The 27,098-nt window shown below is 42.0% G+C and overlaps 2 protein-coding genes across 3 annotated transcripts; both read right to left on the bottom strand.

The window, feature by feature from the left end:
• Nucleotides 1-1,179: 1,179 nt before the first annotated feature.
• On the bottom strand, nt 1,180-18,936 carry ITIH4 (inter-alpha-trypsin inhibitor heavy chain 4). 2 transcript variants are annotated; one of them, XM_039695492.1, is made up of 22 exons: nt 18,828-18,936; nt 16,708-16,868; nt 16,220-16,324; nt 15,106-15,268; nt 14,894-15,004; nt 14,681-14,809; nt 13,709-13,825; nt 12,958-13,126; nt 11,836-11,952; nt 10,176-10,357; nt 9,588-9,770; nt 8,873-9,012; nt 8,097-8,245; nt 7,652-7,684; nt 7,270-7,317; nt 6,516-6,569; nt 6,187-6,225; nt 5,598-5,711; nt 4,803-4,977; nt 3,278-3,432; nt 2,413-2,515; nt 1,180-1,516 (listed from the first exon to the last, which is right to left on the bottom strand). In XM_039695492.1, exons 1-22 carry the CDS (start codon nt 18,900-18,902, stop codon nt 1,441-1,443), a joined length of 2,598 nt encoding a protein of 865 aa, XP_039551426.1. In that variant the 5' UTR covers nt 18,903-18,936; the 3' UTR covers nt 1,180-1,440. The 2 variants fall into 2 exon arrangements, with proteins under 2 accessions (XP_039551426.1, XP_039551425.1); XM_039695491.1 differs by lacking the exon at nt 1,180-1,516 and adding an exon at nt 1,579-1,913.
• Nucleotides 18,937-21,812: 2,876 nt separating this feature from the next.
• On the bottom strand, nt 21,813-25,572 carry MUSTN1 (musculoskeletal, embryonic nuclear protein 1). Its single transcript, XM_039733998.1, has 3 exons — nt 25,351-25,572; nt 22,378-22,498; nt 21,813-22,157 (listed from the first exon to the last, which is right to left on the bottom strand). Exons 1-3 carry the CDS (start codon nt 25,357-25,359, stop codon nt 22,051-22,053), a joined length of 237 nt encoding a protein of 78 aa, XP_039589932.1. The 5' UTR covers nt 25,360-25,572; the 3' UTR covers nt 21,813-22,050.
• Between the last annotated feature and the right edge of the window lie 1,526 nt (nt 25,573-27,098).

The following is a 27,098-nucleotide window of genomic DNA, read 5'->3' as shown; positions in this document are numbered from 1 at the left end:
AGCCATGAGCCACTGCTCCCTGCTCAGTGCTGTTTCTATCCCTGCTGCTGGCAGCAGGGCAGGAGATGACACATACACACCCTACAACTAACACAGGGAATATTTAATTTGCAGCAGCTCTGCTGATACAACCCTGGATCAACAGCTTGTGATTCAAATCCCAGGTTCATCTATAATGGAAACAATCAGATTGGGAAGCCTGTTTTTCATGCAGTGAAGTGAGCAATCTGGTACTTCCAGTTTCCAAATTCCACATTGTTTGTCATGTAATTTGTGCAGCAAAATCAGCACCTTGAAAGTACAAGCAATTCACACAAACATATCTTGGCATCATGTCTGCACAGTTCATTTAAAAAACAGACTTCTAATTACACAGTTTGTTTTAGCTTATTGACTTTGGCAAGAAATTGTTTTCTCTTTCAGTACATTGCTTTAAAATTAAAAGGTTTTTCCAGTTATATATTATTGGCAAGATAGAAAGAAACTTCTGTTAAACTGCCTACAATGCTGGTATATTTATGGGTTCAAAGATACAAAGGAACTGAAATTCTAAAACAAAATAATTTTGGAATAAAAACTTACAAAAAGCAGAAGACTGAAACTACAGCTTGGATTCCATGGGCAGAGGCTTCTGTGTGTATTTTTACTCTGCAGTGTTACCTCTGTGCACAGTAGGTTGGGTTTGAGATGTTCATTATTTGTAAAACGTCTTCCAGTATTTGCAAAGTATATGAAATTGAGCCAAAAAAAGCTGCTAACTTTTGGGGTTGAACTGCAGTGTTTTGCAACCAGAGGTTTTGCAACCAGCCAGTGGCTGTTCTGGAGATGTTTCCAAAAGGGAGTCTCAGAGACTTTTGCAAGAATGAACCAGAGCACAGCTGGTGTGGGTTTGCATCACCCCATTCACTGCTGATATCATGAGATTTGAATGGTCTCACAGGACAACCTCCAAGAGAGCCCTGATACAGCAATAAAATAGAAAATGAGAGACATGGTAAACTAGTACTGCCTCAAACTTCATGGTGTTTTCACAAAATGCATGGTTCGAGACCACAGTAATCTATAACTGGATAAAGTTTTAGAGATCTGTTACTGTTTGCATGACACATTTGTTGGCTTGGATGATACCACTACTGATTTTCCTTTGGAAACCTAAGTCCACGTGTCCATACCAAACTGTTAGATGATAATGTCAATTTTATTCAGTTCATTTACATAAATCTTCAACAACAAAACCACATTGCAGACTAGAAACCATTTTCAAATGGCAAACAAGCAGAGACTGCCATATCTTGAAAGTACAATTATTTCAAGATAAAATATGTGTGACACATATATAGAGCAACAGTAAGGCTTTAACTGTGTGATTTTCTTGATGAAAGGACCAAAAATACTTGGAAGAGCTTCATTTGCGTAATTTTCTTCACTGATTTTTTTTTTCTAGGGAGTTAGATCTATTGACCAGCAGGAAACAGGTTCATTGGCTGACTCCAGCCTGTAATCTTTCTTGTACAACCTGAAATGAAACCAAAACAAGAGAAATTGTGATAACACAATCTAGATGTCCATACCAAACTGTTAGATGATAATGTCAATTTTATTCAGTTCATTTACATAAATCTTCAACAACAAAACCACATTGCAGACTAGAAACCATTTTCAAATGGCAAACAAGCAAAGACTGTCATATCTTGAAAGTATAATTATTTCAAGGTAAAATATTTGTGACACATACATAGAGCAACAGGAAGGCTTTAACTGTGTGATTTTCTTGATGAAAGTACCAAAAATACTTGGAAGAGCTTCATTTGCATAATTTTCTTCACAGAATTTTTCTCTAGGGAGTTAGATCTATTGACCAGCAGGAAACAGGTTCATTGGCTGACTCGAGCCTATAATCTTTCTTGTACAACCTGAAATGAAATCAAAACAAGAGAAGTTGTGATAACACAATCTAGAGACAGGGGCAGAATTGCCCTGATGTGCAGATGGTACCAGGAGTCAGAGGCCTGGGTGGGCAGAGCTGCACCTCAGCACTTCCAGGACCTGCTGGGAAAACACTCCCAGTGTTTTTTCCCCATCACAGATGTGTGCTAAAAGCAGTGAAGGATAGAAAATTTTCCTCATGGTAAATCCAATTGATGGAACACCCTCCCTGTCCAGGAAAACAATGCAAGCTGTACTCCCCAGTGAAACAGGAGCCTTGAGGCCTGTAGCATCACTTAAACAACAAATGCAGACTTTTGTTAAAAAGCCTGCATTAAAAAAAATATAAAATGCAACTTATTTACACCAAAGAGGTGTGCTCTTAGAAATACTCCCTCAGTTTCATTTCTTTTGATCTCTGGTATTTGCTGATCAAATATATCTCAAAGCACACCCCCTCCCCACCCCTCCCTCCATATCTGGTACCTGGAAACTTTGTGCTCAGATCCAGACACTCTCAGGAGTCTTTCCACAGCTCTCTGATCATTGTTGGAGTTACTCCCAAATTGTGCTTTTGAATAAAATTGACCTAAGCAACAGACACAGAAATTATTTAAAAATACAAACCAGCTGAGTGTTGCTGTTTGTTTAAGCCAAATGGCAGCTCTAACACCAGGAGAGCAGCTCTTCATCTCAGAAAACAAACCAAAGATCAAGTTTGGATACTCCATGAGTAAGATTAGAAAATTCCTCTGTTTCATCTGTGATCTCCTGTTATCCCTAACTCTCTCCATGGGAAGGTTCAGTCTTTCTGTGATGATTTTTCACAGTTATTTCTTCCTTGTGGTTTTTGGAATATGGAGCCTCTCCATTTGCAATGTTTCCAAAACAACTTCAACTTAGGTCCCACCAGGATTTTTGGAGCCAAGATGTTCAGGACCAGCTGGCTTTCATTTCCTAACCATGATTGTTTACAATTTTATGTCCATTATTTATCGTCTGTTATTTGACATCAAATGAATTTTCTGCATCAGTCATGTCATTCCACAGTACTGGTGAGATTAAGCCCAACTATTATTTCTGTCTTATTTTAATATCTTCTAAACCCATAATGGGCTACTTAGGGTTGTGCCACTGGTGAGTGGAAAAGCATTGTGTTTTGTGTGTTATGTTGCCAGGGTGAGACCTCCCCTTTTTGGCATTGCTGGGCAGTAAAAGTTAAATGTCCAAAAGGAATAAATTAAATACAAAATTTCTCAAGAACTCTCTGACACAAACCCCTGAGTACAGTCTCATTTCAGGAGCTGTTACAAGAGCATTCTTTGCTGCACACATCCATGCTGATACACACCCAGGACTCCAGTGACTTTGTCCGAAAAGCGGTCGGTGTTCAAGAAATAGAGCCCAAGGAAATCATCTGGAAACCTGACCAAGGAGATTTTTACTGTGACTGTATCAGGCAGTGATGCTGTAACACTCCTTTCCTTTTCAACTGACACTTGCAGCCTAGGAAGTAAATGATGGAATTATTTCCAAGAAGAATGTGAAGAAAGAATATATATTTAAATAAGTGACATTAATTAATCAAAATAATTTCATTTTTGCCTTTTATATCTTTGCAATTGCATTTTTCCTGATTTGTTTGTAGTTATTTTTAAACTAGAAAATATTGAGTAGAATATCTTCTCTCCGTGCTGCACAACAGGCCTTGCAAATATACCAGGGGACAATTTTTTTCTGATGAATACACCTTATCATCCATAATGACAAGAAATGCTTGGATGGGAAAAAAAAATTCTCACCATTTTAGTGAGAAAAAAGGTAGACTAATAAAATAATTAAATCCTTTTTTTTTAATGAACAAGTCAAATTTTTTTTCTTGGATATTTCATGAGTTTTTCAGATTTTGCCTTTCTTCTGGCCCACTCATGTTATTGTGATCCCAGGTGGTCTTGCAGAACACAAATGTCACTGTCATTTTTCTCCCTGCAGACAGGATTAACAAAGCCACCCCCAAAGTGCTGATGCAAGGGCTCGGGTGCTGGATTGAAGCAGGAGAATCATTCTACTTGGCAAATTATAGTGGGGCATAAATCCAGCCAGCTCTTGGCTCGGTTTGGACTGCAAGAATAATTGAAAGCAGTTGTTGTAGGACTTGTTATTGTCTAGAACTGTGTGTGTGGGAGCAGCCATGTGTGTCCTGTGTGCCCCAGGCCAGCAGGGGATCCTTGTGGAGACTTGTTCCAGCAATACAAAAAGGATGGGGGAACCAGCTACACTCAGCTCTTCCTTGTGGTACTGAAGAATCTTGCTCTAATTACTCCAACAAATGAAATCTGCTTTTAAAGTATCCCTTCTCCTACAGTGGACATTTAGTCACAGACAGCTATTCCAACACTTTATGCCTGCCTATAAAAAAAAGTCAGCTTCCCAGATGGGAGTTATTGCTGAAACTGAGGAGAAAGAAAACCCCAGCCTGTGTGGAGCCAAGTGCTGTATAAAAGGGACAGTAAATGTCAAAGCCATCACTGGCAGTGCTCACTCTGCCCTGGAGAAACACAAAGTGGCTGCTGGTGGCACCAGGCTGCTCTGCATGGCTCCTTTCCTTTGGAACATAAATACATGAACAGCAGGCTGATAGTGCAGTTGTTCTGGTTCTCTTTACACACGCATGGAAGATTAAAATTAAACTTATTTTCTTCTCCAATTTGAAATGGGAGATTATAAAGATACCCTGCTGCTACTCACACTGACATACTTGCTGGAGAAGGACATTTGGAAACACTTACTTCAGGTAAATGGGGAAGTGGAGGCCTGAATGAACAAGGATCTGACACATTTTCAAGTTTAGGAAAAGACAGGAAGATGTTTCTTACCCCTGGATGGTGGAGGAGGTTGACTTTGTCCAAGACATCCAATTGTTGTTGTTATTGTGGCTTACAAGGATCGCGTGAGTGTAGACATGGATTTGCACGGGGGGATTCACATAGTTAATATCAAACTGCACAAAGCGATTTATTCCTTCTCCGAGTTTCCCCGTCACAGTGAGTCCTTTAATACAAATTTGTCAGGTGATTCTTCTCTTAAGGTACAAGTGATCTTAACAAACCTGCTCCAGTTTTGTTGCTGAAATTCAGGGTCTCAAAACTAGTTTTGTGAGGCATTTCTGGCTTGCAGTGCCACATGCCCCTGTGGTGGGGTCACTAGAGCTGGTTTAACCCCATGCTTCCACCTCCTGCACAGAGGTGTCTCTGTTCCATAATCAGAGCAGGTTCCTGGGCCATGGCTCCTCAGGACAGGACCATGGAAAGTCTGCTGTGCATCCAGAGCATGCACCTTTCTGTTGGCACACAGGGACCTTAAGGTTTAAGGTCTCTGCATCCTCCAAAGCCCCAAGGGCTCGGTAGGAGAAAATCCTAAGGACCAAGGAGGATGTGACACCACAAGGAGAAGGGGATCCTCAGCCAGGTCTGTCAGAAGTGCCCCCAGCTGTTGCACCACTAACATTGCCTAACAGAAAGGCAGAATTTACCACAGCCTCTCTGGTCAGTGCAAAGCAGCAGGTGTGAGATGGCTCTTCATGAGAGGGGGTTATTCCCAAAACCACCAACTGCACTCACAGACCCAGTGACTCTCCTTTTCTTGGTATTGGGGTAACGTGGCTCACTTACCTTGCTCTGGATCTGACAGCAGGTGGATAGAGGTTTGTGCTGTCTTATCAATATTTAAGCAGATTGTTTCATTTTGTCTGGGTAATTGCAAGAGAAGTTGTGGATGTTCATTGGCTGAAAAGAAAGAACAAAAATATCAGCAACAACAAAAACAAAATCTAGCCTGTACTGGATAGGTACAGCAAAAAAAAAATTATAGATTTATACCTAAAACAGTAGTTATAGCTTTTAAAAGATAGAATGATTAAAAACAAAGTAATAACTGTTGAAAAGCGCACCCAGACACAGCACCTTGATATGAATGAAACCAACAGATTTTAAATAAAGAGTTTACTAAGGACAAGGAGCCTTTAAAAAGGCTCAGGCTGAAAATTTTCTGTACTGCATTTCTTATATCCTCAAGCCAGAGAGGCCTTCTCATGGAATACAGGGATACTTTCTACTTAAATGGAAAGAACAAGCCAAGGTTTGCAAGAAGAGGTAAAAGGTTTTCACAGAGAATGATGCAGTCAGAAAAAGCATTGCTGGATGAAGTATACATTTCAGTTACATTAGAAATTGAAATGGATATAGGATGTGTGTCTCTTACCAATAGGTTGTGCTCTCATGGCAACTCTGAGCCTGGAAACTGAAATAGTCAAAATTAATAAGAAGAGTTCAATGAAACATTTTTCTCTAAGTCAGCTGATGAACCAGGACAAATGCTGTACAGAAACCTTTTTAACAGAGCTCTTCACTGATAACTGCAGAGAGCTTTGCCTAAGATGAGATGTCCCAAGGTGGGAAAAGACCACGAGGATGGGCCTATGCTCAGCTGGAGCTATGGGAGTGTTTAGAGCTGCTTTTTCAAGGGTCACTGGGCAGTGTTGAATGCAGAACACCCAGCCCAGCCCCTGTGACCCCACTGGGAGCATCTACCTGTTGAAAACATCTTCCTGTTGCTGACAGTTTGGAGCTCAGCAGGCCGTCGACCTGAAAGAAAAGAGTTTTCCCAGTCTTTGGTTGCTTTGGGTTTATGCCTTGCACCTCCCTCGCACACTTTGAAAGAGGGAATCTGTCCTGCTTGTTGTCCACTGGCTTTTCTGGATACCTCACGATTGAATTATTTTGTTCTTACATGATCCATTTTTTTCAGCTTACTAATACATCCTTTTTCATATCTTTCACATTTTCAGGAAGCTTTTTTTTTTTATTATTCCTGAAAAAGAACCAAGATTGTTTGCAAAAGTTCATAGTTAATTATAAAATATCTGTTGACTGAAATACATATAATAAAAACTAAATTGTATATCAAGTGGGCATCTCCAATCCAAATGCATTTATGTAAAATAAGGTTGATATGACCCTACATATGAAATGAACTTTATAGGATTATTCTGAGGAGAAACAGAGGAGGAATACTTCCAGCAGGTGGCCCACCCCTCACTTCAACAGCAACTGGAGAGAAAAAAAAGAGTATTTGTGTTTTACTCATGATTGCATTACATCCCTTAGAGGAGTGGTTCTGCTATTGAACTTCCCAGCACCACTTTGAAAGAGCAACTTCCAGAAACAGGGCAGCATTGTGATTCTCTCAATACATTTCTGTGAAAGAACTAGAGCAAAACCAATGTTCTTCACCTATAAAATTATTATTCAAATAAATGCAGTTTCCGGAGGGAAAAAAACATACCTGCATCATCCTCCCAAAGCATTCTTGAGTGGAATCTTTTGAAAGATGCTTCACACGTGGTAAGAAGAAGCAGAAAACATCATTAACACTATTGACTTGAAGAAATACTTTTCCTCAAGAGCACAGATAATTTTGACCTTTGAGACTTTCTGAGTGGAAGATTTTCTCCCTTTCTCCCTGTTATCCACCTAAAACCTGCACATACTGTGGCAGGTATTGCTTATAATTTACTTTACACATTTTTTCAAATCTCAGATACTTCCCTCTACAGAACAACCACTATGAACTCTTTTCTCTTTTGTTTGCTTTGGGTTTTTTTTGGCCTTTTTTTTTTTTTAGAGACTATGAAAATATGCTATTGAAAAAAGAAGAAAGCATTTACCTCCTGCTGGAAGATTGTTGGGCTTCTCATTATCTGCAAAGAGGAAGAGGGACAGATGAGTGTCATACAGTCAACACTGAGTTACTTTACCAATGTGAACCAGTAAACTGGGACAAGGGCTTCAGGTGATGATGTTTTTTGGGCTAAAGAATGGGTATATATAGCACTTGCAAAACTCTGACTGAGGCCATACTTTCCCCCCTGCACTCATAGTAACAGACTACCTGTAGTTAATATTTAAACAAACTATTTTCCATTTCAATTGTAGTGCCTGTTTCGTCACTTCACCTTTCCAAAAAATCCTGCATGTTTTGTTTTGAAAAGAAGCCAATCCCTGAACTCCTGCCTCCAATGTGCCTCATTATATCAATATCAAATGAACCTAAGTGGAAGCCAACCACAATGAATCAAGAAGAGCAGAGCATTTCAGAGGGGCTGTTTTTACCAGCCTCGGTGGGTTTGTTTGCCAGCTCCTCCTGCTGCTGGGGCTTGGTGACCACCATGGAAGTGAGCGGTGTGACAAAGCTGTACTGCAGGGACAGATCCAAGGCTTGGGCCTCCAGGGCCTTCCGGTCCTCTTCTTGGGCTGAAATACTAAAGTCTGTGTTAATGATGTAGCAAAAATATGTAGAGGATTTGAATAAATCATCTTCAGATTCTTTTATGTATTAGCTGTGTCTCCACAGATATTTATTACTGAAGGGTCAGTAAGTCTCATGGGGATAACTCATGTTAGCTGTTCATGTGCCTGAAATTAGGTAAATGCTTCATTCTTTGCAACACTGGAGCATATGTGTGGTTTAAATTCATAAAAGTAATAGATACATGGTCTGTGAAGTATCTTATGGACATTCATATTGTTCTATTCCATTCCATAACTATTGCCATTTCCCTATCTACAGACAATATTTCTGGGTGTGCAAGAACAGCTCACCACAATCCATACAACTGAAACCTATTTCATGGTAATTTCATGTAGAATGTGTTACATTATATGTTCATATACATATGAAATTGAATGTTGTAGTGCTCCCATAAACTGGAAGACACTTCATGTTCATCATACAGTAATGTAGTATTCTCCCAGTGTCTCATGTTTTTGACACTGTCTAGAAGAATATTTCTGTTTCTTTGTATTTTCTGATCATATAATTTGTGAACAAGGAATTTGTGTTTTTGAGAAGTTAGAAATTTGTTATGTGAAGCATTAAAATCACTTACGCTTTTTCCAGAAGCTGCTGAATGCTCAAGTAAGCCCACAGTCTCTCTATGAAATTCCCAAAGATGTATCTTTGATTTTGGAATACTTGCTCCTTTTCTTTGACATTTGCTTCTTCCTTAAGGGTCAAGTTACTTGTGTGCTGAAGTGGGAGAAAACTGACCATCAAAAGAACAACTCCATAAACTTTGCCTCTATAAACTTCATTTATAGCCACATTATGACATTTAATGTCTTTCAGTACCAGCTGTCCTTCAATTTTGTTCTTTCCCATTGGAAAGTGCATCCCCAAAATATCAAAAAAGCGTGTACTTTAGATCTGTATTTCTGCACTTGAAACAATGATGAAAAAAGGAGGTAAATTCTATTTCAGCATTTTTGAGATGAATAATTAAGTTTTCCTACTTCATTGTAACAATAGAAACCTAAAAGTGCTTAAAAGGCTAAAATATTTTAATTTTGTTAAAGAATTAGCAAAATTGAATTAAAATTTCTGTTTACTTATTTGTGGATATTCTTCAAGGTTTTTCTTTTGTAGCAAATTCAAGAGAGGGTAATTTTAACAAATTATCTGAGAGATCAAACAATGGGAAAACAGCTGAATGCCCAAATGCAATGAACGTATACTAAACACAAAACACTTCTTGAAGCCTCCCATTGTGCCACAAAAGACAGAAGGGAGAGATGTTTTTCACAATTAGTAAACTAAACACTTACTGACTGAGCTTTAATTTCCACTGGCAAAAGATCCAGCTCATTGCTAATTTTTCCAGACACTATAATTTCAGATCCTTCAAAAAACAGCTTGAAATTGTTCTCAGTTAATCCTTCAATGGAATTTTCTGGATACTGCATTTCAATTTGCATTAATATTGGGGTAGCCACTTCTTGATAAAAGCCCTAAAGAAAAGCAGTAAGACAAAGAACACACAAAAATGACAGCAAAATTGTGCAAAGCAATGTGTTGAATGCCTAAAGCCCCCTTAAAAAGCTTTTTCTTTAGCACTGCAAGACTACTGCAAACTCAGAAATTGTCCACTTCCCCATGACAATTTCTCTTTTTGCAGTAGAGAAATGTGTGAGTTTCCCAGTTTGTCTGAATGTGGCTGATTTGAAAACTTTGAGTCATGGATAACATGGAGGGTACAAACCCTCAGATACCCCAAAATTGCCTTCCTCCCTCAGCTAAGTAAAAGGTAATCTCAACCCCAACATTTCATCTCAGAAAATCTGTGATTTTGCTGCTAGAACTAGGTATAAGCTGAGGCTGATGGATGCTTTCCTGGCACATGCCTTACTCCTGACCTGGAGCTGCAGGGCTGCATCAGCATTTTCATAGATACGCCGTGCTATTCCCCCATTGCTCAGGGCCATTTTCTCCAGGAATTTATAACTGACATCAAACCCAAAGCCAAGGCAGAAAAGAGCATATTTCCCATTGATTGCTTTCTGAATGTTTTCTTGAATTACTTCCACATTTCTCTCACCTGTAAATGAAACAAAAACACCATTGTGGGTTTGGGTCTTTTCAAGTGCAAAAAGACTGCAGCAGGTTAATGGAAAATTCTGCCTGAAGTTTTTAAAAATAGTTCAGAATAAAATACTAAAAAGGTAGGGGATAGAAGGCTAGTAATCGAATTGGAAATGAAAGCACAGCTCTGCATATGGAATGCCAGAACGTGATTCTCCCTCCTTAATGACTTTTATTAGGTTCTACTGATGTTGTCATGGCTAAATGCAAAATATTTTATGGCATTACAGGGCCAGAGGAGGCTTTTAGTACAGGAGGGACACACACTACAAGCTAACAACACCAGGGATGGATACACTTCATCACGCATTCAAAAGACAAGTACCATCCATAAAAATTATGTGTGTCAATACAGAGAAGAATGAATTGGTTAATGGTGCAATTGCAACAAACTGCCCATGAACTCAGCCATGCTTCTCTCCCAGCCCCTTTGTGTGACAGAGGAAAAGATTTTCACACCATCACCTTACTCCATTTGAAGAGCTGCTGATGGCCATGTAGTGAGAGCTTTTCCATCAGCATTTCCAGGCAGAAGCTGTCACTGCCTGTAGCAATACCATGGGAGCAGCTCAGATTTTTCCTTTTTAGCTGCTTTGCTAAGGAAGGCAGTGTAAGCAATAATGCCTGACACTCCACCTTGGCCTGATTTCTAACTGCTGGATGCAGGCACCACTGGAGATTCACTGTGGCTGTGCTGGGGAGGCAGAACTGGGAGCTAAATTTTATTTAAAAACCCGAACAAAATCAAGAAACCTCAAAACAGAATGGCTTGCACAATCTAAAAGAACAATCTCGTTAAGGGCTTACAGATGAAGTACTATTGCTGACCTTGGAGTGATGCTGGTGCCACACAAAACTAAGACAACCCCCTGTTAAAGACAAGGGAGTTTGTGCCATTGCACTGGGAGTTGTTGTTTATTTCATGTGATATTTCAATCTCAGTCTTTTGGCTTGTGCTGTCACAGCTGATCACTAATTAAGACATGGCAAAGAATACAGAACAAGAAGCACCTTGAAAATATCTTAAGTTTGGGGTGCAGAGGGTGAAGAAGCACAAGCAATATTTCTCAAATAGGACTGTACACAGTATCTGCAAAACGTCCATATTTTGTCTCTAGGTATTTTACTTTTCTGTTTCAGCTGTGCCTGGAGTATCTCCAATTCCCTTGAGTTTATAAACTGTGAAGCCAATGGTATGCAGCAAAACAATTCCCAGCTAAAGGATGCACAGTCACAGGCAGGCAGGTTGTGCCATCACTCCCTAGAGCCCTCAGCAGAGCCCTCTCATAATTCCCCTCTCCAGATCCAGCAGCAGCTCACCCTGTGTATTCCAAAGCTCTTCTAAAACACAGGCTAGGTCTATCAACATTGGGATGCAAGTGTAACAGATAAAAAACCCCAGAGGAGGGAGGAGCGTGCGTAGCATTCACTCACCAGAAGTGGGCTGCCCATCTGTCAGCAGAATAATCATGGAGACGCTGCGCTCTGGCAGCCCCTGGGCTTTCTGCAGCACGCCCACGGCAGCCAGCAGGGCACCACTGATGTCCGTGCCTGCAACGAGAGAGCAGGCATCGCTCACCTGAGAGAACCATCGGCAGAGATTGCTGCCCTTCATCTGCAGAGGCCCTGCAGACCGTTTAAAGTTTTCTGCAGGAAGTAATCCTTCCAAGAGAGGAGGATTTAGGGACTTAGCCTGCTGGACTTAATTACCGGGTGTTATATTGCACCAGCAGTGCTGGAGTATTCTCTTGGGAGGATTTTCCACACATATGTCATGGGAAATACAAACATGTCTAGAGCCATTAAAAAGTGCTTAAGTAAACATACTGTCATCTGTTAACCTATATTTAAGAAAAGTTTCACTGCCTTCTATAAGAATTCAGAGAAAAGAGCTGAGCATGGGTGGGTTTATCAGTGTTAGTGCCTAGGGTAAGGAAACTTCTGTTCATATTGACAGTGTAACATTAAAGGGAGACAGAGCCCTTGAGACGTGCTTAAAACTAAATAATAACACCAAGAACACTGACTGGTACAGCTACTGAAATGCCATGTCTGTTTCACCTGTTTTATTTATGTGGCATTGCTTACAAAGGAGTATAACTCTGGATGTGTTTGGGGTTTTTTTGGTTTTTTTTTTTTTTTTTTTTTTTTTTTGTTTGTTTTTTTTTACAATGGGACACTTGATATAAATAGAAAAAAAATCAGCAAATTGCTGTCAAATGTTGAGTGAGTTGCCATTTTTCTGTAGAAAAAATGTGCTACCAAGAAATCTTCTAATTGTATCTGTGGTAAAAATTGGAAACAAAACATTGTGGCTTTGGCTTATAGATGTGCTGTAAGCATCTCTTATATACTATATAACTATATCTTATAATGTAGTCACCAGTCTGATCACTCACAGGCTTTCTTTCGCACTCATCACTTACAAGTCTTAAAAACTGACCAGGTTTGTAAGTACTGGTGGTAGCTCTGGGGCACTATATAACTAATAAAAATAATTATTTTCTAAGCAATTAATTCCACTGGGTGCATATTTGTGGCTACGAGCACGTGTACCTCCCCTGGCAGTGAGAGTCTGCACCAGTGCTGCAGCACTGGCCACGTTCTCCTCAGTGGCTGGCAGCAAAGAGCTCTTCCACTCCACCACTTTGTGGTTGAAGGTGATAAAGCTGAAATGATCTTCTTGGCGGAGGTCCTGCAAAATCTTCAACAGGGCGTCCCTTGTCTGTTCCAAGCAGAAAGCAATGATTTTGGTTATTCCCACTTCGTTGCCAGAACTGGGATTGAGATTACAGTGTAATAAGGGAGTTCTCTACGAGTCTGTTCCAGATGCAGCCCTATGCCTTTATTAAACCCTAATGATATGTTTTAGGTTGAGACCAATAGAAATAGACAATTCACTTAACTTACAGACACAAAATCCAGCCTATGAGGGCTGTAGGGGGCTTGTCTTCTCTCAAACAGAGCTACATACACAGTCATCAATAAACATAAAACAGATAACAGATAAATTAACTCTATAAGCTTCATTAAAGAAAAATATAAAAACAAGAAGTTCTGCAAAAATACAGAAAGTTCTCTCTGCCTCAATGTTTAATACCCATGAAAATAATTGTGTCAGACAAGAGTTACTCTTTAATAACTTCAATCTACACATATGTATTTTCAAGCACTTCTATAAGTCTGAACCCTTTGCTGTGTACAAAACCAGTGTGTGCTTCCAATGAAAAATTCCCAGTTGCTTCCTCAAAAGGCTGAGGGGGTGTGTGCCTGCTGCTAGCAGAGGTCATGCTTTGAGGGAAGTTACCTGTTCAATTTTTCTGCCTGTCATGGAGCCACTTCGGTCTATAACAAAGATGACATTTTTGGGAAACACTGGCATTTCTTGGGGTGCAAAGTAATGGACAAAATACCCATTGACAATCTGAAATACAGAATGTGAAATCACCCATAAAAGCACACCTAAAGAAATAAAGAATAAATCTTAACATTCTGGCACAGCAAGAAGTGGGAAGCATGCTCAGCATCCTGCTCTCTCGATAAGCCCAAATAAAAGAACTTAAATTAAAGAAAGTAAAATGTATTTCCTAGCTGGAAGCAAGATTGTCTGTAGAGAGAGAATTACCAGAGAGCAGCATGCATACATATATATTAGACATCTCAGTGCCATAAGTACAATATATGCATATTATCACTGTGTATCACATTATCTCTCTATCATTACCTATGAGTACATCCCTGCTGAATGACTGTAGCTGCCACCTTTTAGCACACTCGTGTATACTTCATTAGTGAAATGATATGGAAAATACTCTATTTTATTCCCTAGAATATGCAGCGGTTCATAAATATTTGTAAGTTCCTGCTGTATTTAGTTATTACCTCAGTTATCACAAAAAACACAGAGACCAAGCATCATTTTAAGTTATATAAATCGTATTACTCTAAACTTCGTTTACAGGAAACCACAAATACACTTTTAGAAGAGACAAAATAATAATTAAAAAAGACTGTAAAGAGACATCTATGAAATACTAATATAGACTTGGTATTTGATTAAAATTTGAAAGATTGATTTTTTTTCTTGAGTGTTCTTTTTTTTCAATATACCTGATGTCTCTGGAGATTACCAAGTATCACCTTCAGTTCTTGCTGACCCTGGAGTAATGGGAAGAGCTTTTCCTCATTCTTGGTGTTTCAAAGCAAATGTTTTGCTGATTGCACTTCACATTCATATTTATCTGTGATCTAAAAGCATTTTAATTTATATATTTTTTACCTGTATATCACCTGCAGTGGCTTCTCTCTTAACATCATAACGCACAACAAAATCACCATTGAGGAGCGTTTCCTCAAGTTCAGAATTTTTCTTCTGTTGATCTAGAGTTGGCTTAAATAAAATATGAGCCTGCAAAACAATCAGAAGGAAATATCTGAAGCAATATAACTTAGAGCTGCCACTGGCAGTAACCTCTGGCAGCTGCAGCTTTACCTTGGTTTCGTTCTGCTCTTTGGTGAGCGCCTCACTTAACTCGTTTGTCATGAATGTGCTGTCTGTCTCCAAGAAGCGAATGCCCTGGGGCTCGAAGATGTGCACATCGATCTGGCAGCAGAGAAGAAGTGAACATCAGCATCTCAGAGGGAACATGGCTGTGCTAAAACCCATGGCATGCTCCCTGCCCAGCCCTCCCCAGCACGGCTCACCTGGAAGTGCTTAACCAGCTGCTTGGGCCGGACCTTGAGGAGCAGCTCGTACTTTCCCAGCTGCCGCTTCAGCAGCTCCTCGTAGGTCAGCTCAAAAGTGACTTTGCTGGCAGCCGCGATGCTGACGGACACGTGGAACTGCTCCAGCTTTCTGTCTGTAATTCTGGGGGAGGGGGAGAAGAACAGTGATTTACCTCCTTGTGGTGGCTGGAGTTTGTGAAGTGTCCAAATTTTATTTTGCACACTTTTATTGTGGCCCCTCCAAGGAGGCCACATGGGATTAAAAAAAAATAGTAGCAGTAAATATTTTTCATCATAGAGAGGATTTTTTACATTGCAAGTGCTCTAATGTACATCATATATTGTACATTACATTAACATGTCATGGGTGCAAGCTGAGAAATGGAGCAGAAACCTCTGCATGCCTCAGAGTGAATACCTGTGAAGCACAGATTAAATATACCCTGAAACTGTGATATCTGTTTATCTGTTCAAATGCCATGGTCCTCTGTGCTTGCAAGGAAGCAGACTCAGCACTGAACATCATGCCACCATGGCAAGGTGTTCTTGAATGACAGTGACCAAAGCTGAAGGGAGCTCTGAACAGCCTGAAAGGTGTCTCTGCCCATGGCAGGGGGCTTGGAACTAGATGATCTTTAAGGACCTTTGCCCCTGGAATTAGCTTAATCGGTCAGAGCATGGTGCTAGTAACGCCGTGGTTGTTGGTTCAATCCCTCTATGAACCATTCACTTAAGAGTTGGATTTGGTGATCCTTGTATATCCCTTTCAAGGACTTTCCATGATCTGTGATTCAGTAATTCTATGACAGCAAGTCCTAAGGCACTGCGAAACAGGGATGCTTCCTACTGGAGCCTATTGCAGGAACACCTATACATCACATATATGTGAATTTATATATATGTTAAAAAAAAAAAAAGCATATGTATATACAGACACACAAAGATACACTGTCCCTCTTACCAAGAACCCAAGAATGATTTTCACTGATTTGTCCCCATTTGGATGTGGCTATCTCCAGGATTTAATCTGCCCCCAGCCAAACAAGAAGCCAAGGAGGGGTGTTGGAGCAGCCTTACTCAGAATGGTACGTACTTGACGAGGCCAGCACTCTGTCCTTGTGAGACTGCCGAGTCATACTCGTTTTGAGCAGCAGCTTTCTCCTTTATTATTCCTGGGTATACTTCACCATCGATGGACCTGTTTGGTTTCCATGAAAATTAATTCATATTAGAAGGAATGCACTGGGGAAAGAAAGTCAACAGAAGTTTTTTTGTGGCTCTCTGGGCATGAGCAAGGGACAGCAAATCCCTTCCCACCCAGGAGGATGCCAGGAGCCACCACCACAACACACTCCTTGTCCTTGCAGAGTCTTGAGGAGGCTGGAGCAGGAGAAACACCACCACTGAGCACATTTATCACCCACCCTATGCAGCAGGCACCTCTTTTCTATTTGGCTGCTTACTACTTAGCCCCACAGAGCATTTTTGCAGAGGACCCTCTTTGTGCTCTTTCATTGAGCAGAAAGATGAACCTCCCCCCCGAGCTGCCTTCTTTACACTGCAGGTGAGGACTGGTCCTACATGGAGAAGTTGGTGATGAAGGCTGTCTTGGGTAACTCCACTTCAAAGGTGGCCTCTCGGGACTCATTGGCTCGGTTGACAATTCTGCTGGTGATGACAGTGTGAGCAAATCGTGATGTGACCTTGCTGTCCACATGGAGGCTGTATATTTCAACAGCAGGCTGGAAAAAAAATAAACAGACTGAGACAGAATCACACAGGTTTTGCTCCCAGACCATCCTTACCTGGATGATGCTGTTGGAAAAGTCTGATGAAGAAATGACCTGTTAGAAAGCCTGGCTGGAACTGGGGAGAGGGTTGCTCTGAACCAGTCTGCTTATTCCCTTCTCTGCAGCCACAGCCACTGTCCCGTGCAAAACCTGCAGCTACATCTGCATTTTGCTGTTCCACAGAAGCTTCTGTTGAACCTTTTTCTCTCCTTGGGGTGAAGCTGCTGCTGCATCATCCCAGTGCATTGCCCAAGATTTTCCTCAGGAAGAGCAGAAGCCTCTTTAAGCCTGACCCAGGGAAGGTCCCTGTTTTTTGTGCAACTGTTTATTTGCTCTCCCAGCTGTTGACTTTGCTTCCTGTTTTCCAGTTTGGTGTCTTGCGTCCCACAGGATGTTTAGCAGGCTTGAAACCTCACATGGCCCTCCCAACCCTCACTGGTTACACAAGCAGAGATGCTCTTTGAGCACTCATGTTTCTCCTGGTCTGGTTCTTCTCTAATGGCCTCCTGATGGTCCAAGGAGGAGGGCATCATTCTAGAGTTCCCTGGAGCACCTGCCGACATGGGCACCTCCTTTTGCATTTGGGATGTCTCTCTAAAAGACCTACCTATGTTCCAGCAGCAGAACTAAGAAAGGCTGATCTGAGCATCACCAACCTCACAACAGTCCAGTAGCTGATTAAAATACAAAAGCTCAACAATAGAGAATATCATTGCACTTTTATTTTTACTTTTTCAGCCTCCAAGTCTTTTGAATGGGTAATCGATCTTTAGGTGTTTTGATAATTAATCTCCTGTACTTTGCTTGCCAATTAATAGCATCCAGTGGCTTCTCCATTAGGACACTGTCTGAAATTCAAAACTTGGCTGCCCTGCCATACTCAAACCTGCCCATGGCACATTCAGAGCGAGGTTTTGCCATAAGGAACACCAAGCCCCAAGCTGTGACTCACTGGGGAAGTGCAGGCACGTGGTGGCCATTGCTGCCCACTGAGGATCCTTTCAACACAGGAGGAGATTGTCCTGTGCAAAATTTACCTGGTGCAGAAGCCACTCCACTGCCACATGCCCGAGGGATGCTGCAGGGAGCAGGACCTGCATCTGCTGCACTCGCCCAGCCCCAGCAGCATTTTAGGCTGTGGCCAGCACAAACCAGGGGTCAGTGGGATGCAGCATGGGGAGGAGCTTTGCTGTGCAGAGAGGTAAAAGAAGCAGAGAGGACCAGCCCCAGGCATGTACCCACAGGCAAAGGCACTGTGGGCCCATACACCCCATCCATGGCTTCCTGCAGAGATCTTGGCTGCCCCTGGATCAGCCACCAGGCCTGGCTCTGCCCCCCAACACCTGCCTGCATTTCAGTTCCACTTCACTCTTTTCTGAATAGGCACAATGGACAGAGAAATCTTCTGACTTAAACTTCCCTCTTCCTTTCCAGTATTGATGTTTTTACAATGCCACCAGTCACCACTGCAATGGTACAAAACAGAATTTGCTCCTCCAGACAGTGCAAATAACTTTCTCCTTCCCTCTTTTCCATCCCATATTTACTATTAAACACTCGTCAGAAATCTCCTGGCACTGCACAGTGCTTGTTTGGTCCTTTGTCAAGATCCAAACCTCATCTGATAGCCAAAGCAGAGTTACTGATCTCTCAAATTTGATATCTTACATTCCGAAGGAAGAGAATCATCAAATATATTTGCAAGTGCCTCCTGTTACATTTGTACTATAACAGCCCAAATAAAGAACCAAAAATACCTTAAAAAGACCCAAAGCTCTAAAATCTCAACATAATCCACCCAAGTCTCCCTGGGAGGTGGTTACCAGAGGAGTTACCTGCACTACCTGGCCACTTACCACGATATCACCACGTCAGCAAATGAGATATTGATAATAAAAATAGAGCAAATACCTTCTGATCATTAGTTTCTGCTAATACTATGAGTGAGGAAAAGACCAGCAATGCAAGCAGTGTTCTCTGCTCCATTTTGGAAAAAACAAATTTTCAAATGAAATCTCTATTTATCTTAATCAGTTAATGAGTAACCTGTACTTGGGGATATCATGTAGACTTTGAAGAGACACAGAAATGTAATATTTACCCATTAAACACAGGTAAAACTTGGACTTGGTTAATGCTTATTTTTCCAATAGATCTTTGCTCTTAAACATTAGACTTAATGTTTCATAACATAAAATTAAAAATTTATATTTTTTTAAAATTAGATTTCACTGTGTCACATGAAATCCCTCGGGCAGATGATTTGGTCTGTGCAACAAGCTGTAGGAATTCTCTACCATATTCCACAGTAATGATTTGAAAGGGCACATCCTTAACATTATCACAAGCACTTCAGAGATTTGGAGATTGCCAGGACAGGCAGCATTCACATGAGATATTACAGCTGATGGCTTTCTCAGCCTTCGTGCCTCCCTGCCCAGCTGGCCACAATCCTTGGTAGGTAATGCCATTCATTGTCATAAATTAACACAATGATCCTGTGGAAATATAAGCATCTGTGTTTTCTTCATGCCTGTTTTACAAAGTTTCTATGTGGAGAACAAGCTTCTAGTGGCCTTGGAGTTGCAAGGAGACACTAAAGCAGAGCTCAATAATTTATTACTTACCAGACATCTACAAGTTCACTACAAAGAATGTGCTAACCGCAGCCTGGTCTTACAAGCCTTGTGCTTTAAGTAATTCTTAAAAAAAAAATAAACTTTGCTCCTCTCAGGCAGACTGTTTATACTACTTGGAAATACCATATCCTTTATAGCAGAACATGTAAATATATATATTTTAAAAGGCAAAAAATTAAACTGCAATATATTCGATTAACTTGTACAATTTGTGTAATACTTTAATCCTTTAAAATACACAGGATTAGACACTTGGTGGCCTAAGAGCTGCAAGAGCCAAAGCTTTAATTAAGTGGATCTGTCATCAGTTTTCTAATGCCCATGTGTAAAATCACACAGATGTTAAAGAGCTGCTTTTGCTGCACAGATTTAGGCTGCAGTGTCAGCTCTGCCCCTCACACTTTTTAGGTGAGGTCTACATTAAAATACAGGAAGACCAAAAAAGATGTCTAGTCCTTATTGTCACACTTGGAAGCAGCACAAGTAAATGAACACGACGACATCCTGGAAATAGAGCTGTTTGCCAAATCCCACTTCTCTGGCAGATACCTTACTTGGCTTCCCTGTAGAATCCATGTGGGACACAGAGCTTTCTGTGCTTTGTTAAATCAGCACCAACAGATCCAAAGTGGGGTCTGAAATACAGCACCCCTCGTCCTGCTACCCCACTGCAAACCAGCAGGTCAGGCCCTTGCCCTGCAATAAGGAAAGTGACATTTTGCCCCACTCATCCCTCACCATCATTTCTATAACTATTGAATAACCTCCTTCCACCTTCTCAACAGAGGTTAATTAAGGAGGGTTTGTTAAACCCAATGCAAAGGCAGCTCCAGTTCTATCAGGGTAGGAATTTTTCCCACCATGACTTTTTTAATGCTCTGGAAGGATCTTTCTTGGGAAAAGGCTCTGCCAATGTACCTGTGAGGAGCCTGTGCTCCATGGAGAAATTGTGCAGACTAAAGCGAGGGCACAATTCAGAAGCCCAGGTGGGGCCTGGGCTGCAAATAATAATCTTTTAAAGTGAAAAAAGCAGGGCAAGGCAATGGACCAGCAGTATCTTTAAAGAAGCTTTCCCCTTAAAGCCAAAGGATTTTCTGTTGCCTTAAGTGAGCTCCGCTCCACAGCCTCTCTGGTGTCTGTGCGGGCATTGTCACATTTTATCTGTCAAGTGTTTGGGACACAAAAGTTAAATATGATACATTTCATGGTGCACAGAGAACTTCAGCATCACTTTTACCTCTTAATCATGTCTAGTCTGTGTAAAATAAAAGTAGTTTGTTTAACAAAGGTGGCATCTGACTTACCATCCCCAGACATGCTGCAGAGACTCAGGGTGTGTGGGAAGCATGGCAGGTGCCCAGAGAGGTTCCTCTGTGTTTTAGCACAAATATCCAGCTGAGGGAAAACATTCTGGGGTTTGGGAGAAAACAGATTTGGTGTTTAATGCAGCAAATTAAGAAACAAACAGTATTGAAAAAAATTATCTCCCCCTTAGATTGTGCAGGTGTTGTACAGAGACACTCGCTGGGTTCTCATCCCCATGGTAAGGCAGGACATGGCGGCTGGGTCTGGCACCCCACTTCTCACTCGATCCAGTGGGACAGGAGGCAAAAGCCACTGGGGAATGAGCTGAAATCCCTTCCTTGGTGCAGGGGCACTCTGAGAGCTGGGCCTCTGCCCTCAGCTGAGCTGCATGAAAGGAAATCATGGCATGGCTGCCCGGAAGGGTGTGAGGGGAGAGATGTGAGGGAGAACTGTGAGGGGAAAGCCATGAGCGGGAAACCGTAAGGGGAACTGTGAGGGGTGAGCCGTAAGGTGGAAGCTGTGAGGGGAGAGCTGTGAGCGGCAAACCTGAGAGGAACTGTGAGGGAGAGCCATGAACAGGAACTGTGAGGGGCAAGCTGTAAGGTGGAAGCCGTGGGGGGAGAGCTATGAGCAGCAAACCTGAGGGGAACTGTGAGGGAAGAGCTGTGAGGGGAGAGCCACCACCCTGTGCCATGCCGCCACCCTTGGCCCCCGCCAAGGCGCCGCTGTAGGCAACACAAATCTGGGTGAAGCCTCCAGATTTCTGTGCTGCCCCTTTGATCGGCTCCTCCTCAGCTCCCTCCTGGTGAGGGCATGGTGTGAACAAATTACACGGACACTGTGTCATCAGGGTGCTTCTTCCTTGCATTTGACAGACGAAATCATCCGCCTGTAGTGCCGAAGTGCCCACGGAATTAATCTGAAGTGAAATGAGTCACCACAGCGTGCCAAGTTGAGTCCAACAACCGTTTTTTATTAAACAATTATAGCAAACATTGTCCAATACATAGAAAGAAAGCATGTAATAAAAATGAACATGGAAGTTTTACTCTTTGACATGAGTATATTCCCTACTTAAGGACTTACGGTGGAAATTAGCTACTTGAGTCGACAGTGATTTTAGTGCAAGGAACAGAAATTTTGAAAAATGTTACAACAATCATTTTGGTGAGTCACGTCCAGCTCCACTGTCAGCCAAAGACGCTCTTGGCTGGCTCATCCTTTGGTTTCTCAAAGACTGTTTCACCCCCTGTCCGAGCCCCGCTGAATACGGAAGGTGCTGCGGAGCCCATTTGTTCTTAGAAAAGAAAACCAGGAGAGACAATCAGTGAAATGCCATCCAAATTCAGGGATTAAAACTAGTTCTGCTGAAATACATATATACACATTTGATAAATACTTCACTTGTCCATCAGATGAACAGCAGCCTGATGTTCCAGAGGTGACCCTTTCACTTGAAAAGGGCAATTAAGTCAATGTTTTACTCTGCTTAATTGCTTCCAATCAAGGAGACTTACCACACTGCCTCATCACTTGGTAGGTTTTGGATTTAATTTCTTGGTTTTTGGCAAGGTTTCCTCTGGCTCCTTTGAGGTCTTCTTCCTTCACTGGAGGACGCTTCTTTTTCACAGGGGCTGGCTAAGAAACAGATCCACACATCAGTATTTTGTGTTCAAAGCACAGGGAACAAAGCTACAACATACAGAGTTGCCAACACAATATTTCACCTATTTCAGTACTGAAATTACATACTCAGTTACTTCCCATAATTACAATTTCACTGCCCTTCCCAAAATCTGCTACTATTCTTACTGCTCTGAAACTATCTTTTTGTTGTACAGCCTTTGAAAAAGCAATGGACTTTTAATTAAAAGTACTTAATTAAAAACAAAGTACATTTATTAGATTTTCTCTGTCCAGCCCTGCCTGCTTATTCTGCAAGTACTGATGGGTAATTCATGAACCTGTCCAATATTTGGAAAGGGAAAAATCACTTTATTACTAAATTGGGCTTGTGCCTCAGTCTGCTTACTACTTCTTTGGGAAACCAGTCAGAGAGATTCCAGATTTGGAATTAAGTTTGAATAAACACTAGACTCATAGTTAATAATCTTAAATTTAAGTAACAAAAGTATTAGAGCACTCAACAAGGCTCTCTGCTTAACACATCTGAAGCACTGGACTTGGACCCCAAAGAAGGAGAAGGAAACCTGATACAGAAACAGATGCCTCATCAGGTATTGCACTGCAACAGCCAAGTACTAATCTGTTCACAGTTTATTCCACAAGGAAACATGGATAACATTGCTCCATCAGCCTACCCCTATCTTTAAATTAGGACTGCACAACCAAACACAACCTCACTCTACAGGAGCCAACACTGTAAGCATTCCTCCATCAGCTTATTATTTCATGGACAGATTTTCAATGTCCCACTATGCAGCCCTCATGGCAAGATTCAGGAGCACAGGGATATGATTAAGAGGAACAGAAGAACCCCACGCTCCAACTCTAATAGATTTACACACTGAAAGATCAACAAGAAACTTCTCTGACCATCACTACATACACAGAGCTTCTGATATTTGGGTTCTGGCAGTGGTGGAGCTCACTCAGGCACTTGCAGGCACTGTCTGTGAGGCTAAAAGCAGTTGTGGAGGGAAACAAATCCCTCAAGGCCCACAGATGGCTGGAGCAGTGAGTCCCAGGGAGCTTGCAGAGACAGTGCCCGCATGGCTGGCTCCACTGGAGCACATTTTCTGCCTGCTGCAAATTCCTGGGAACGCTCAGAATAGCTCACTGTCAATCCCACTTGCATGTGTTGTGGGAAAAAAACATTTACGAGATCTCTGGGGAAAACACTCGTGAGTAGCCAAAGCAAGCAAGGGGAAAGGGTGTCAGCAAACCCTTCGAAATTCACAACACCTCATGCATGGTTGTTCAGCTGGTGACTGAACATCCCCACAGCCAGGGAGTCACCTGTCTTTCTGGAATGACAACTGGCACATGATGGGAACAGTCCCTGAAGACCATGGAACAGACCATGGAACACTCCACAGGCAACCATCACAGGAAGGGAAAAAGCCCCTTGTATGGTTGTTCAGCTGGTGACTGAACATCCTCACAGCCAGGGAGTCACCTGTCTTTCTGGAATGACAACTGGCACATGATGGGAACAGTCCCTCATGCCCACAGCATGCTCCACAGGCAACCATCCCAGGACATGAAAAAGCCCCTTGCTTTATTAAGAGAAATGTGAAATTTGCAAAGGTCCTTCACCCATTATTGGTAACAGACAGTAACTGTGAGGTTTCTTCCCACTGGGACAAGGGAATTTCTGTGAACAGGGTAAGGAAAGGTGGCTCTTGAGATGCACAAGATACAGCCAGGCTGAGCAGAGCCCTTGAATGTCACCCAGTTATTTTAAAATAAACCATCTCACGCTCTGATCACGGAGGATTTTCCAGCAGGACAGTTGCTGCGGATTAGTCGGCCCTAGCTGAGGAGCAAAGCTGGTGAGCAGAGAGGTTACGCTGAGCCCTGGCCAGCAGCTGCCACTGTCACAGCCCCACCACTGCCAACTGCTGCCAGAATTTCTGAGCAGGGGTTGTCAGGAGCCATTCCTGGCACGGGCGTGCAGCCTGTGCTTTATCTACTGCTGTCACAAGACAGAAAGTGCTACTTTACAAAACATACAACTGGGTTTTGAGTCCCATTTTCTTTGGAGTAAAGCAAATCAGCTGAACCGAGTTACTCTCTGTGGCTGAAGAACTGTGGTCTTCTACTCTGTGCTCCTGCTCTCCATCACACCAGTCCTGTAAAACTCCTGTGCTGAGGAGAGCTCTGCCAGGCACATGCAGCTTGTGATGCAAATGTAACATTTACCTGAAACCTGACCATTTCTGAGCTCATTTCAAGAGCACTTTGAAACACTGGTTATTGGGGCATGCATTAAAGACAAACCATTAGTTACAAAATGAATATAAAAGTACTCATTTTATACAAAATTTCAGTCTCAAATATCTTATCCTAACTGTTAGAATGTTCAGTCACACTCTTTTCTCCTGCATGTTAATGCACACATTTCAGCACAGCCACCTCTTTGCAAAACAGAATTTCAGAATCACTGTCTCAGAAAGTGTGTCAGAAAGTCAGAGATTCCTCCACCTGTGAAACATCCCAATGCAGAGCAGGGGAAGGGATTTTTCCCATTCTACACAAATAAAAACATTTAAGGTAAACCAGAACATTTTAAAGGAAAATTAATTAACCATGTAGAGAGCAGCTGCTTTCCTTCTTCGCCAAGCAACCCACGATAAGAATGTACTTGTTAAAATCTTTTAATCACACAAGTCACAGAGCAGAAAAGCTGAATTCACTGCTTAACGAGAGGGACTCGCTAATAAGCTTTTCCAAGCGCAGCATCCAAACCAGCAGCAGGTCTGCCAGGCGCTGCTCCGAGGGCTGGCAGCGCACAGATGTCCCCGTACCTGTGACATAACTGCGGTGCTCCCTCGCTGAAATCCCTCCCAGGTCGTTCCCGACTTTGATCAAATCCAGCCCGTGAGCTTTGCGAGCGCCTGTTGTTTTCCTGGACTTATATAGAGCATCCGAGAGGAGTCATGGGCTGGCTCATGTTCCCAGCAGCGGCGGGATGATTCAGGCCGGGCAGGCTGCTGTTGTCGGAGGTTTATTCCTGGCGATGACTCGGGCGTGCAGCATCCGCCGGGCTGGGCTGACGGGGGCAGGCAGCTGCGGCACTGGGGAAGCCGGGTCCCTACAAAAACGCTTCCCGGGGAGCCCACTGGGGCTCTATTTATAGCTTTAAAAGGCAAAATGTTGTTATGGACACAAAATTGACTCTGAGCCCTCCTGGGGGAGGGAGGGGGAAAAAAGAGTGGGCATTGCTTTCCCAGCATAACAAAATATGTGTTCTCTAAAGATGATACAAACCTGAAGTCCAAAGCATAACTGTGCCCTGAATCACTTTAGCACAGGGATCTTTAACAGGAGAGTGTTTTGTGTCTTTCAGAGAGCTAATAAAGTAGGGTATGGTTTTACCCTTACAGCTCATCTCTGATCATGCTCCAGTGCAGGCTCTTACACAACTCAGAGAGTAAAATCACTTTCTACTTTCAGCACTATCAGCAAGTTTAACCTTTTCACCCGCATCTGTACAGGAACAGCTTACTCAGACATGGGTAAACTTGGTGTTCCCCACTGTACTTTCTAACAGTAGTAAAACCTTTCCCAGAACTTTTAATATTTGTTCTCTAAACAATTTTTTAATCAAGTAGAGTCCTGCCATCTCTGAGCATGAATTCTATTCTTCATTACTGGGAGAGGTTTGAGTGCGAGATTGTTTCCCTTTTTTTTATATGAAATCTTTACATCATGAAAAAAAACCCCAGCTTCTGTGACTGCACTCAACACCTACAAAAGAACCCAGACTCCAGCCAGATGGGTTAATGGCAGAAGGGCAGGCATGGCAGACCTCCAAACACCTTCCACTAGAGAGATCAACTGTTGTATCGGTAGAAATCTGCCCTAGTTTTTTCTCAGGTGCTTTTAGGGTACAAGAGGTCACAAAAAAAATTGTTTTTCACTATGAAAACATGACATCAAACCACAGCTCCAGCACTGTACGAGCAGGACAGTGAGATCTGTCAGCTATGAACTACTCCCCAGGCCTCCCAATGCCCAAACTGCCTTTAAGCTGAACTCTTTCCAGGCCTGAGATCTTCTCCTTTATTGGGGGAATTATTTGTAGGCTAAAACACAGCTTGGATGTTACGTCCTTAGCTATTCCTTAGGTTGATTTTCTATTTTAAACCCATATCTTAGTAACCAGAAGAAGCATTTCTGCAGAGCAGCGGTGCCCTTAGTAGGCCAACAAAACAGAAGAATAAAACACTGACCTTAGAAAAAACAGATTTTTTTTTCTATTGTACAAAGCAACAGTCCTCTACCAAGATGTTCTTCTACAGTCCCCCAAGCATCACTATTCTGACTATCTATTATGACAGGAAAATAACATTCTGCGTGTCTAAAGCAAATATTTAGAATTCAAGACACTGAACTATTATTTTCCCTTCAGCTTTCAAAATTGCTTCAGTTAATTGGTACTGCATATTCCTCACTCAAAAGCAACAGAGTTGTGCTTTCATAGCAGTTTTATCTATACAAACAAAATCAAACCACTCATACCTCGCTTGCCATTTGGGGCAGGTGAAGTGCT

The sequence above is a fragment of the Passer montanus genome, unplaced genomic scaffold (genome assembly GCF_014805655.1).
Source record: "Passer montanus isolate IOZ18808 unplaced genomic scaffold, ASM1480565v1 scaffold9, whole genome shotgun sequence".
In the NCBI taxonomy this organism is placed as follows: Eukaryota; Metazoa; Chordata; class Aves; order Passeriformes; family Passeridae; genus Passer; species Passer montanus.
Note: the sequence above shows the minus strand (reverse complement) of the source record. Positions and strands in the feature narration are given on the sequence as shown.